Below are 13,808 nucleotides of genomic sequence, written 5' to 3' on the forward strand. Positions count from 1 at the left end.
TAGTCTTGTTGTAAAGTAGGCTATATCATCTAGGTTTGTGTAAGTACTATACATTCTATAATATTCTCAGTCAAGACTGACTAACAATGCATTTCTCAGAACATATCCCCGCCATTAAGTGATGCAAGACTACAGTTACATAGTTGTACTCAATTTAGATTTGTCTGTTTCATATTGTATCAATATTTATCTATCCAAATGTTTGTATACAAAAATCTTAAGTATATAAAGAGGTTGTCAGATCATGTGCTGGCCTGTAGTCTACACAGGTATTTCACCTATGTCACAGTTTCTACAATAGACACTCTCAAATACAATCAGAATGAAATGACAATTAGAATGCTCTTCTTTATTTTATTTGTTGCTAATTAAAGACATGACTGAAATGCCAAATAAATTAGAATCTATATGTGGCACATAACTCACAAAACGACCAGGAAAAGATGCTAAAATATATACAAGAAATGTACTAACAAAATACCTATGAACAAAAGAAAATGAGAAAATATGGGACTATGTCATTGAGAGCTGGCAGGTCTACAAGAGTTCAATAGTACATTATCAATTTCTGTCATAATAGAGGCCTGCCATCAGATTAAAATTGACTATCTGAAAGAAAAATATTTTCAGTTTCTCTTAAGGGTATCCTTCTAGGCATTCACACTAGCAAAGACTTATTAGGGATCTGCTACATGCCAAATACCCACGATAAAATCTCAGCTGCAAATAATAGCAGCTCACAGTACATTTACCATTAGAAATACAAGCTCATCCTCTGGAACAGGTTCTAGATCTGGAACAGTAAAAGATTCTGGAAACTGTGCTCCATTGGTCAGGGCTTCAGCAGCTTTTATAGTGGTTGAGAAACATTCTAACCAGGCCCATTCATTTGGATTCCAGGATGCAGGGTCAGGGAGACAGTTCTGGTGGTGTGGTGGCACTGGAGGATTACACAACAGCTGATCCAGATGAAGTCCCACAGCAAGGGAAGCCAAGCATTGCATATAGGGGCTGTGAACAAGTTGGTCGCCACAAACTACATGAGGCTAAAAGAAAAAACGAGGATGTTATGTTGAAGAGTTTGTGCCAAATATTCTTAATTAACCTAATGTATTCTGAAAGTCTACAGTCATTTTTTAAAGTTTTTACTGTTTAAGCTTTTTGCTAGGAAATAATTTTAGATTTAGAGTGAGTTGTACAGATAGTGCACAGAATTTCTGTATACGCTTCACCCAACTTTATCTAATGTTAACATCTTATACAATCCTGGCACATTTATCAAAACTAACAAACTAACATTGGTACAATACTAACTAAACCAGAAAACTTTATTTGGTTTTCCTCAGTTTTCCCACTCATACTCCTTTTCTGCTCCAGGATCCAATCTAAGATATCACACTGCATATAGTACATTTTCATCCTGGTTTTCCTTGATTAGAAAAAAAAGCAGATAACTATTAAACCACAGAGATCTGCTCTTCTCACTTTTCCTCCTTTACCACGAGAATTCTGGCAGCCATAAAAGGAAAATCCTTTCTTTTTCCATGGCATTCTCTAGTTATGGTAAAGCAACTGTGAGAGCCTAAGCGATTCAGAAAAGAAAACCTGGGGAAATAAATCAGTGAAATCAACTGGGTGTGGTAACAGCTGATTACAAAAAAAGAAAACAAAGAGTTCTGCTGAGGGCACTACACTGTAACTACTGAGAGTTGGAAGACAAGCTACTTTAGGATCACTGTCTGGACAAGTTCAAATGCTATAATTCCTCATTCCAATATTTAATGACCTTACTTAGTTCAACATAGCTCTTCCACTAAAATTTTCCACAAAGATTTATCTGGTAAGTGGAAATGATGTTCATTCTGATACCCACATACATCCCTATCCCCCAACTTTGGGATGGCCAAGTCATATAAAAATAGATATATGGGTCAGAAAAGGGAAGACGATATTCTGCTGCATAAGTATTTTAAGAAGTTTTGGAGTGAATAAATAATCTGAAAAACAGTAATACAAACTTAGTGTTTATTTGTTTCTTTATTTTACTTTGGTGAAAATAAAGCAAGGATAGACTCAAGATTACTAAACAACTCTTTCAAGTCTGACTTACCTTCATTTGATTCTGCCCAAATAGCCCCACTTATTTTCCTCAGACCTCATGCTCTTAACAGATAAGTTCAAGGCTATAACCAAATTCCAAAGCACCAGTTATCTGTGGATCTCTAGGAGTGAGTGTAATGAGTTACCTTTTCATAGGCATACTGCTCCTGAAGCATCATGGGGAGCCGCTCCAGAAATGCTCTCATACAGGGAGCCATGTTCAATCCCAGAACACCCTGCTGCTTCAGTGCTGTCCTACAGGTTGCCAAAACATGATTGGCAGCTGCCCATTCTGCTGTACAATTCACGACCAAAACATCCTGGTTGAAAATAAATCATGCCACATGATAAATTTCTTAAAATAAAAGATAATGCTATCACCATTTAATCTGAGAAATTCCTTCTGGTAACTGGAACATCTTTTGGATATAAAATATCCAAAAAGGCTATAATTTTAATGCCTATGGAACTTCAACATATTCTAAATTTTGTCTAAGTAAAAATACTAAGAAATAGTAATAACATTTGTGAACTACCTCAGATTAGCTGGTTACTTTTTAAGGAAATAATGTCAATTATTAACTATCTCTTCAGAACTTACAGAATAAGGTATCTAGTATATTTCAAAAGTCATGTCTGACGTGACTACAAGAATAGCTTCAAAAGAGGTAGCACTGCTTTAACTCTGGTTCTCTGGCTTATTCTACACAGGCCACTACTGCCTAGGGTCTGATTCTACATTGTACTTTCAGTAGGACCTTTCAAGAAGGTTTACAGCTTATTTTAACATCATTTAACCATACAAAATTTAAATCAAATCAGTACATTGGCTCTAATCTTTAAGGGTGTGAAAAATACTACTGTAGGGAATAATGTCACATCATAGAATTACTTCACAGCAGGGGACCAGCATTTTTACTAGATCATTAAATTTGAAAGCCAAGATATATTTTGTACACTTAGTTAAACATCTTTGCAATGGTTCTTCTTTTCAAGGAAAAAATGTTTGAGATAGTTTTTTTTTCCTTTGAGACAGGCTCTTGGTCTGTCACCCAGGTTGGAGTAGAATGGCACGATCTTGGTTCACTGCAACCTCTGCCTCCTGGGTTCAAGCGATCCTCCCACCTCAGCCTTCCAAGTAGCTGGGACTATAGGCATGTGCCACCATGCATGGCTGATTTTTGTATTTTTAGGAGAGATGGGGTTTCACCATATTGGCCAGGCTGGTCTTGAACTACTGACTGCAAACAATGTGCCTGCCTCAGCCTTCCCAAAGTGCTGGGATTACAGGCATGAATCACTGCACCTGGCCTTGAGATAGTTTAGTGCTACTGTCAAAAATTATGGCAGAAAGTCAAAATCCACTTTATCTCTTCCAATAGAAATGAAATTGTTCAATAATTAAGCACTGTCACCAAAGTATGGGGTGTAGTAGAAAAAAGTACTAGACTATAAATCAGGAGACTTAGGTTTTAATTCTCCTTCTGCCACTAAATAGTTGCACTGTTTTGGACAGTAATAATCCCTCTGGATGCCAGGTTTCTCCTCCATAAAGTGAGGTGGTTAGACTATGATGCTTACACCCCATCATTTGATATAACTACAATATTACCTTTGATCTATTTGAGCAAGCAGCTACTCCAACTTCTGGAATCCATACTGTGGTCTGAATAGCTCCAGAGCCTATCACAACAGTTTGTAAGACAGAGCCATCCTAAAATGAGATATATTTACCAATACAGATCATTGAACCTTAGGTATAATTTACATTTAAACTTATACTTCACATTGACAAAACCATATTCTAAAGTCTACATTTTAGCTAAATTCAGCAATGTCCAATCACATACCTACTACCCAACTTTCTAGGACCCTACTGATTTTAAAAATACTTATCATCAGTAAGAAAAACGTAAGGGCTGAAGATTCCGAAATAAGTTTCCTCAGTCAAGAGATTACTAGATAAAATGTTTCTAGGATTGATTAATTTTTATCACATGTGTTTAAGTTAATGTCAAAATATTCCTCAACATAAAAAGAAAATCTATGCTCTTACCCTTAAAGACCAAATGTTCATGAGCCCACCTAGTCCACCAGACACCAGGGCCAACCCATCAGAACTAAAGGCAACAGTTCGAACCGGAGTGATGTGTCCCCGCAGCTGATAAACACACTTGGCTCCGGATGATTTCCTATATCCATCCTGAAATTCATTATTTTAAACATGCATTAAGATAAAGATAAATTATAAGTTCAAAATTTATCATTCACTCTTGGAAATTTTATGTTTTAGAATAAAATTGGCACGGGGAGAGATAATTTCTTTCATAAAGGATAGTTAGCTTGACTGAATAATAAAATATCAATCCGATTCTCCTTTGTTGAAGCTGACTTTCATCTTTAAAAAAATATATATTTCTAAACTAGTATTCTACTCTTCAAACTGGCAGAAATGATAACATCTCAAAGTTCTAATTAACCCTTAGAGACAGGAAAATTCTGGCTACTTTTTAACCCGTGTTTTGATTTCTAAATTTCTACTTCATGTAATTTTCATTTTTATCCCCTAACATTTGTGAAGTGCACATGCTGACTCTATTCAAATAGATTCCTCTTTTTGTTGGCTGATGGTTCTGTCTGTCACACATTTGTTCTGCAGGCTATAGAAGTGACATAGGTAAAGCCTGTCTATAGGGCTACCCTCCAGCACAAAGAGTAAGCCAGACTTATCTGTAGTGCTCCCACCTCCACTTCTGTGATATTCTCCTATTAGTGAATTGGCTACTCCTTCTATCCCTCTTCATACCTTCTCTCTACCCTTAAGTTCCTTCTTCCTTTTAGTTATGACATTACCCAAAGATGATATTAAGTATTTCTGCCATGGGTATCATGAGCAAAAAGAAGAGCAACAGAAGTTACAAACTGGTAGCTCAGAGATGTGATCTGACTGGCCACTCAGTGTTTTACAATTTTAAGTCAGGTGCCAGTGTTTGATATTGGGAGATTTTACTTTAACACTGGATTCTTAGCATCTATAGGAAAAAATAAAACAATCTGGTAACAATAGGCTCTTAATTCTGGAAACTGGCAATCAGTTGTGTGCCTTTGTATAAAGCATATATGTTCTTTTTTTCTGTTTTTATTTTTTACCCTCTCCAAACCTTCCAACCCCCAGCTTCACGAATTTATGTTACTCACCTAGAGGGCTCTCTAAATATCTTAATTTGTAACTTCTGTTTAAGATAAAGGAATCATTCTTCATAGCAGGGCTTCTGGCATCAGTAGAAGATTCTCTGGATGGATGTGCTCCCATGGAGTTTCTATTTTATGTTATTAACAACTTAACTTATAACTCATCTATCTGTAGTATCAATTATACCCATTATCACAGTAACAATCACCACTTAATATGTATAGAATATCTCATTTTACCAAGCAATTACGGTATCTCTGATTTATAAAAAATTAAGCTAATTCAGAGACCATACAAAGTATGACAATTATTTATATTTTCCAATGGATCTTGCCCTTTGGGATATGGTAATGACTTTTTAGTAACCAAGGGAGAATTACTTTGATATCATATTCTTTCCATGGTTTCAGATTAAGTCTTCAAAAACACAAGAATGTTACCTGGCAATTTGATTCCTGGTCCCACCATCCTTCTGCATTAGTCACACTGGCCTGTGTAGTATCCTGTGGAATGCGCCAAACACATACCAAGCCACTCTGACAGCCACTAAAAAAAATTGATCACACAAAACCAAAAACTGTCAATATGCATAAGTAAAAATATTTCCAAATTGCAATCAATTAAGATCTGACAGAACCACTACAATATTTTTTAAACTTATCTGTAATACATGTAATCTTTTACAAGAAATGCAACTGAGGCCAATACACCCAGAGATAAGGAGATTACATACCAAGTTTCACACTGGACAATTACTGCTCTTTCTTTTCTGTGAGATAATCTTATAATGTTACACGTTATAAGAATAGTAACTGGCAATAAACTCTTTAAGACTACTGAGAAGCCACACTTAATGCAAACAACAGTCTATATCAATATAAAAACTAAGACCCATAGATGCAAAATGACAACATACGTAGCCATCAGTAACTGCAATTTGGATCCTTTCCCTGGAAGGCGGCACCAAGCAATGCCATTCACAATAGATGGATGGCAGAGTGAATGCAGACAGCGCCAGCATCCCGAAACAGGGCCCCAGAGTTTCACACTGTCTTCTTTGGCACATGTCATAAGAATATGACCTGTAGGGTCCCACTTCATGCTACTAAGAGTATCCTTAAAATGGCACAAAAAGAAAAAAAATCAGAGTAATGTTTCCTTCACAAATACTTCAAATTCAATAATACATAACCTATATTTTTATAACTCAATTATTTTGAAATCAATATTACATGCAAATCAGATACTGCCATATCATTACCAATCACTAGACCAACTTACCCTTTAATATAGTTTGTGTTATATATATTTGCTGCAGTCAAAGCTCAACAAATGTTAGTAGAATTAATGAATTAAGAAATTCTGACTCAAAAGGGTATGTTATCTCTCATTAGCATTTGTATTTATTAAGAGTTATCCTTATTGACTGGTAATCATTCCAGCATAAAAAAGAGGAGACTAAAAAAAAATGCACCCCTCATATCCAAATAGCAATCACTTATGAGAATCTGGGCTACGTTTTGTGTTTACGTGGATGCAATCATTGTGCTCTTCTGATTTTATTTTTGTTTTTCAATCCTCTTCCATACCTTTCAACTCCTGGTTTCATGCATTTATGCTACTTGCCTAGATTGTCCTGTAAATATCTGAATTGGCAAACTCTGTTTAAGGTACAGAAATCATTCTTCATGAATGGAATTTCTGACATTACTAGGAGGCATTTGAACAAGGGGTATTCCCAAGGTGTTCAACACTTCACAGTTTTGGCTTTACTCTTTCATGGCTTGATTGTTTATTTTTACATAGACTCATCCATGTATATCCATGGTCCAAAGACTTTGTGCAACAACAGAACATTAAGTCATAAGTGACTGATGTAAAAAAATTTTAAAAGAAACTAGCATTAAGCAATAGTAGAGTTAAAAAAAAAAGAACAAGAAAAAGTAAATATCTGGTAAGGATTCTTTTACCAAAAAATATATAAATAGTCAATAGGCATATGAAAAAATGCTCAACATCACTAATCATCAGAGAAAAGCAAATTCAAACCACAATGAGCCATGTGTTGTAGCTCACGCCTGTAATCCCAGCACTTTGGGAGGCCAAGGTGGATGGATCACTTGCGGTCAGGAGTTTGAGACCAGCCTGACCAACATGGTGAAACTCCGTCTCTACTAAAAATATAAAAATTAGCTGGGTATGGTGGCGGGTGCCTGTAATCCCAGCTACGCAGGAAGCTGAGGCAGGAGAATTGCTTGAACCTGGGAGGCAGAAATTGCAGTGAGCCAAGATTATGCCACTGCACTCCAACCTGGGCGACAAAGCTAGACTCTGTCTCAAAAAAATAAAAATTTAAATTAAAAAATAATTTAAAAAAAATACAAAATGAGATATCATCTCACCCCCATCAGGATGGTTATAATATTAAAAAAACAAAAAACAACAGTTGTTGGCAAGAAAGTAGTGAAAAGGGAACTCTGAAACACTGTTGGTGGCAATACAAATTAGTACAAACTCTATCAAAAACAGTATGGAGAGGTCTCAACAAACACTACCATTTGATCCAGCAATCCCACTACTATCTACTCAAAAGAAAATATTAATCATTTTCTTAAAAAGATACCTGCATTCATATGTTTATCACAGCACCATTCACAATAAAGATATAGAATCAACCTAAGTGCCCATCAATGGATGACTAGATAATGAAAATGTGGTATATATAAACAATGGAATACTATTCAGCCACATGTATTTTACAGCAACATGGTTGGAACTGGAGCCCATTATCCTAAGTGAAATAAGTCAGATACAGAAAGGCAAATACCACATTTTCTCACTTATAAGTGGGAGTTAAATAATGTGTACACATGGACCTAGAGTGTGGAATGACAGACAAGGCCAACTTGGAAGGGTGAGGGCTGGGAGGAGGGCGGATGAAGAGAGATTACTTGATGGGTACAATGGATGTCATTTGGGTGATAGATATCCTAAAATCTCTGACTTCACCACTGTGTAATCTATGCATGTAATAAAATTATACTTGTATCCCATAAAATTATTTTTTAAAAGATACATTTACCTTATGTGCATCAATTAGAACAATGCCTCCTTTTTCAAGTGGTTCCTTTGTTCCCAGTAACAATTTTCCATCAAAATATCCCACTGCAAATGGTCTGTCTTCACTGAACCATGCAATGCAAGTAACAGACACTAACATGATAAAAACAAAAGAAAAAGAATAAAGAAAAAGAGAATTATTTGTCACTGTCTGACTTAAAAGACAGAGACTTTTAAACAAATATATGATAATGCAACCATTGTAAGTTTCCAAACAGCTCTTCAATGCATTTAGACAAAATGCAGGCATACACTGGGGATTCCATTAACTAACATACTTCTTAAAACTTTCACTTATCTGTGACAAGGACTACCTCATTTATAATCTTTCATTCTTTTTCAAGTGGCTGTTGAAAAATAAAGGTAAAAATTAAATTCCTTTGGTGATTTTAAGTCACTGTAGGTTCTTTCCTTTTGGATCAGAATCTACCATGAAACTGAGAAGTGAAATAACACAAGTCATAGAAAGAAAATTACGTCTCTTTTTCTGCTTATTTAATATCCCTACTTAGTATGTTTCCATATTCTATCAAAATGTTCTGTTCTAACAATCTATAGTCTTACTTGCTTCTTTAAGTATATGTAACACTGAAAGGCTACAAAAGAAGTAAAAATTGTATTTATCTGTGAGGGTAGACTGGGAGTGTGGGAGCTGAGTAGATGGGAGAAAGACTTCACTGTACACTTTTTGAACCCTATGAAGGTATTACCTATTTTTAAACAAACAAAACAAACCTCTTCTGTTAATGGAATACCATGTAAGCAGGCACTATGACCTTTGAATTACTCCACCTCCCCCAGACAACAAACAACTATCTAGTGAGATGCATTCATGTTCAAAGGAACACAGTAAGAAGAAAGCAGATTTCTTACAATCTCTTGTCAGACCAGGAATTCCCCTTTTCCCCCTTCCTCCATTACTTTAGTTTTACTCATTTTTTTAAAAAACAATTTCATTTCAGCCGGGCACAGTGGCTCACACCTGTAATTCCAGCACTTTGGGAGGCCAAGGCGGGTGAATTACGAGGTCTGGAGTTCAAGACCAGCCTGGCCAACATGGTAAAACCGTCTCTACTAAAAATACAAAAAAAAAAAAAAAAAAAAAAAAAATTAGCTGGGTGTGGTGGCATGCACCTGTAGTCCCAGCTACTCAGCAGGCTGAGGCGGAAAAATTGCTTGAACCTGGGAGGTGGAGGTTGCAGTGAGCTCAGATCGGGCCACTGCACTCCAGCCTGGGTGACAGAGTGAGGCTCCATTTAAAAAACAAACAAACAAACAAACAATTTCACCTCTACCAATGATTATGACCTCTAACTTTCAAAGGAGACTTGGAATCTGCTATAAATATTCAGCCACACAAAAGATGAATGACTAATATGTTATAATACTATTAAATCTCATTTTGGCAGAGATACGTAATGGGGGCTGGGAGATAAATACCTTTCAATTGAGTAACTAATTAAAAGTAAACCACAACTGGAAAATTTTGAAAACAGAGCCAAGATAATATTCACTTGGCATTTTTTAAAGCAAGTGCCAAAAAGCTAAGTCTAAAAGCAAGTACCAAAAAAGTTAGTCTAGACATAAGTGCAGTCATTTACCATCCTTTCGATAGCAATGCTCCAATTCTCGACGGTGCATGGTGGACACATCAACAACTTCAATCAGTCCTAGAGATCCATCCATCCGTCCCACCAACAACAATTCTGGAGACTCTCCTGACCAGGCTGCAGCCGGACCCTCTTCTGGCCAAGCCAGGGCAGATACCCAGTGAGGCTGAATATCTACTAATCCTTTTCCTCCTAAAGAAGGAAAAAATGTTAACTAGTTGTTACTTAGTTATTAAAAAGAAAAAAATAAATACTACCTAATTCTAATATATACTCCAAGCAGTTCCAAATTTCGTAATAGCCTACTAATGAATAAAACTGTGAAGGCAGGATCCGTCATTTATATACTATATATGATCATAAAATTAATGTCTTTCAGCCAGGCACAGTAGCTCATGCCTGTAATCATAGCACTTTGGGAGGCCAAGGCGGGCAGATCACCTGAGGTCAGGAGTTCAAGACTGGCCTAGCCAACATGGTGAAACCTCGTTTCATCTAAAGCCACACAAAAAAATTAGCCAGGCACGGTGGCACGCACATGTAGTCCCAGCTACCTGGGAGATGGAGGCTGCAGTGAGCCGAGATCATGCCACTGCACTCCAGCCTGGGCGACAGAGAAAGACTCCATCTCAAAAATAAATAAATAAATAAAAATAAATAAAATTAATATTTTTCTGTAATTTTTCTTTAAATTTTTGATACAGGATCTCACTCTGTTAGCCAGGTTGGAGTGAATGCAGTAGCATGATCATGGCTCACTGTACCCTCAGACTCCCAGGCCCAAGCAATCCTTGCGCCTCAGCCTCCCAAGTCCCTAAGATTCCAGGCATACGTCACCACACCCAGCTATCTGTAACTATTAATCAGGCAAAATGGTAGCTTTATAGAAGAGAGAGCAAAGAAAAACACAGAATGTATAAATGTCAAGCACTTAAGTCCTTTCTCAACACTTACTAATAACCAAATTAGCATAAGAATTACCTGTCCTTAAGTCTAACTATTCCTCAAATACGTCACACAGAACAGCTATTCCTCAAATATGTAAAAACAAACAAAAACAGTAATAAGCCCAATATTACAATAATTATTTTTACTTCCCAGAGAAGATAACAAAAATTGATAAGAATTTATGCCTACAAAATAAACATAATGGAAATATTTCAAGCAATTCAAAAGAATATGTAGCTTAAAATTCAGTGACCATTACATCTCCTCAAACCCTACTCTGAATATTTAGTGGTACATAATTAAGTTTGTAACTACTAGGTTAGTTCAAACTCCCAGAAAGAAAAGTCAAGAAATGAGCATTTCCTCTCTAATTTGAAGCACAGAGTGCACAGATTTTTGAAGTTGTTGGAAGGATTGTGAGTTTCGACGTGAAGAGAAAATACTGTTTGAACAAAGAAGACTAAGAGATAGGCTTTAAAAAAAGACAAGACTTTCAGGCTGGGCGCGGTGGCTCATGCGTGTAATCCCAGCACTTTGGGAAGATGAGGCGGGCAGATCATGAGGTCAGTAGTTTGAGACCAGTCTGGCCAATATAGTGAAACCCTGTCTCCACTAAAAATATAAAAAATTAGCCGGGTGTGGTGGTATGTGCCTGTAATCCTAGTTACTCGAGAGGCTGAGGCAGGAGAATCACTTGAACCTGGGAGGTGGAGGCTGCAGTGAGCCAAGATCGCACCATTGCACTCCAGCCCAGGCAACAGTGCTCAAAAACAAACAAACAAAAAAAAACAACAAAAAAAAACTACTTTCAGAAGTTTACTAGTATTTACATGACTCACTCTTACCATTAACTTGCCAGATATTCACCATCTTTTCCAAAGCACCTGCTAGATATTTGCCACTGATACTCCAGGAAACTGGTGAGAAACTTGGATCGCTGGGTGATCCCAGGCTTTCCTCAGCATCCCCCTCCCTAGAAGATAACAGATAGGTATGCAGTTCTAATCACCATCATTCAAAAGTCAACTAAACCCCAAACCTTAAAATAAGGGTTTCATATAACGTAGAGTGTACATAACAGATTCTTATGTTTCAAAAGCTTGGCTAGCAGTATTTAACAGTTACACATTCATTAATGTTTATCATGTGAAAAATGCATTATAAAAGAGTGATATTAGACTTTTCCTCATTTAATGTAGTATACAACTTGTCAATAAAGGCATTTAAATTTTGTACTGATTGTACAGATGGTTATTATTCAGAAGACACTGATTCTTATTTCCCTCATCTCTAGGAAAGTTTTCAGAAAAGAAATAGCTGCTACAGCTGGCTATAAAGCTATTAAAAATGCTACATTATGATACAGAAGCAATAAAATTACTCTAATTCCTAAGCAACTCTTCCAGACCTATGGCAAATTAGCCTACTGTTTTACATAGCTGAACATTTATTTACTAGTAGATCTTGATTTAATTCTAAGTCCAGATACACATGGTTTAAAATTATGTTTTCCAAATTGTTATCCTGGAAAGTTAAAAACACACACTGAAGATACAGTAATACTAATCTAAAAGAAAATTTTAAAAACTTTCAGTGACAATATAATTCTATTAACACAACCAAGATGAAGGATGTCTAGGATTCTCTTATTTTAAATGTTATACATGTGATGTTAGCACTCACAATCTGTTGAACACACAGGTCTGTTGCAGTGAATATTGCTTCTTGGTAACATTCCATACGCGGATAGTGCCATCATTGCCACTTGTAGCCAAAAGACCTTTTTTATTACACCAAACACATGTCATTACCTAGAAAAAGTTGAAACAGGTAAGTCTAACAATATCTGATTCAAATGATTTTATTATTTTTAAAAGTTGTATCCAATTTTTAAAAATCTACCATGAAATTGTAAAAGAAAAGCATCCATTTCATTTTTTTTCCTTTCTTGAGATGAAGTCTCACTCCATGGCCCAGAATGGAGTGCAGTGGTTCAATCTCAGCTCACTGCAACATTCATCTCCTGTGTTCAAGCAATTCTCATGTCTCAGCCTCCAAGTAGCTGGGATTACAGGCATGTGCCACCATGCCTGGCTAATTTTTGTATTTTCAGTAGAGATAGGGTTTTGCCATGTTGGCGAGGCTGGTCTCAAATGCCTGACCCCAAGTGATCTGCCCACCTCAGCCTCCCAAAGTTCTGGGATTATAGGCATGAGCCACCACACTCAGCCTCCATTCTTTTCTAAATGGCTTGCAAGTTTATTTGAAGCTATACTTATTTGAAGTATAGTTTTAAAGTACTATGCACTAACATATTTGAATTATCTGAGACCCATTATAATCTTGACTAAGTATGTTTACTCAATAAGTACTTTAACATTGTATGTTCTACAAAATAAATAACACACACTAACAAGTAATTTTAAAAATTGTTTAAGTAGGCCGGGCACAGTGGCTCACACCTGTAATCCCAAGCACTTTGGGAGGCCGAGGTGGGTGGATCACCTAAGGTCAGGAGTTTGAGACCAGCCTGGACATGGAAAAACCCGGTCTCTACTAAAAATACAAAAAGTTAGCCGGGTATGGTGGTACACACCTATATTCCCAGCTACTCGTGAGGCTGAGGCAGGAGAATCATTTGAACACAGGAGGCGTGGACTACAGTGAGACGAGATCTCACCACTGTACTCCAGACTGGACAAGACTCTGTCTAAAAAAAATAATAATAAATGAAAATAGAAATAAAATCGTTTAAGTATTTTTATTTCTTGTTATAGCTGAGACAAAGACCCAGTGAGTTAGATTAAAATAGGTTAATTTCTTTTCCTCTTGCATGT

At 36.6% G+C, this 13,808-nt stretch overlaps 1 protein-coding gene across 8 annotated transcripts in view; it reads right to left on the minus strand.

Moving 5' to 3' along the window:
* The window catches only part of HERC1 (HECT and RLD domain containing E3 ubiquitin protein ligase family member 1), a 211,810-nt gene that overhangs the window by 26,677 nt on the left and 171,325 nt on the right, over window positions 1-13,808 (minus strand). For all 8 annotated transcript variants that reach the window (XM_064361400.1, XM_064361396.1, XM_064361399.1 and 5 more), the window contains exons 52-61: window positions 12,655-12,782; window positions 11,817-11,944; window positions 10,015-10,215; window positions 8,376-8,506; window positions 6,210-6,409; window positions 5,734-5,839; window positions 4,157-4,303; window positions 3,713-3,814; window positions 2,247-2,420; window positions 753-1,046 (exon numbers count right to left, since the gene is read on the minus strand). In XM_064361400.1, the coding sequence (XP_064217470.1) occupies window positions 753-1,046; window positions 2,247-2,420; window positions 3,713-3,814; window positions 4,157-4,303; window positions 5,734-5,839; window positions 6,210-6,409; window positions 8,376-8,506; window positions 10,015-10,215; window positions 11,817-11,944; window positions 12,655-12,782 (1,611 nt within the window). The remainder of the gene's footprint in view (window positions 1-752; window positions 1,047-2,246; window positions 2,421-3,712; window positions 3,815-4,156; window positions 4,304-5,733; window positions 5,840-6,209; window positions 6,410-8,375; window positions 8,507-10,014; window positions 10,216-11,816; window positions 11,945-12,654; window positions 12,783-13,808) is intronic.

Source organism: Aotus nancymaae, unplaced genomic scaffold, assembly GCF_030222135.1.
Source record: "Aotus nancymaae isolate 86718 unplaced genomic scaffold, 86718_ANA_hifiasm-v0.15.2.pri h1tg000041l, whole genome shotgun sequence".
Classification (NCBI taxonomy): Eukaryota; Metazoa; Chordata; class Mammalia; order Primates; family Aotidae; genus Aotus; species Aotus nancymaae.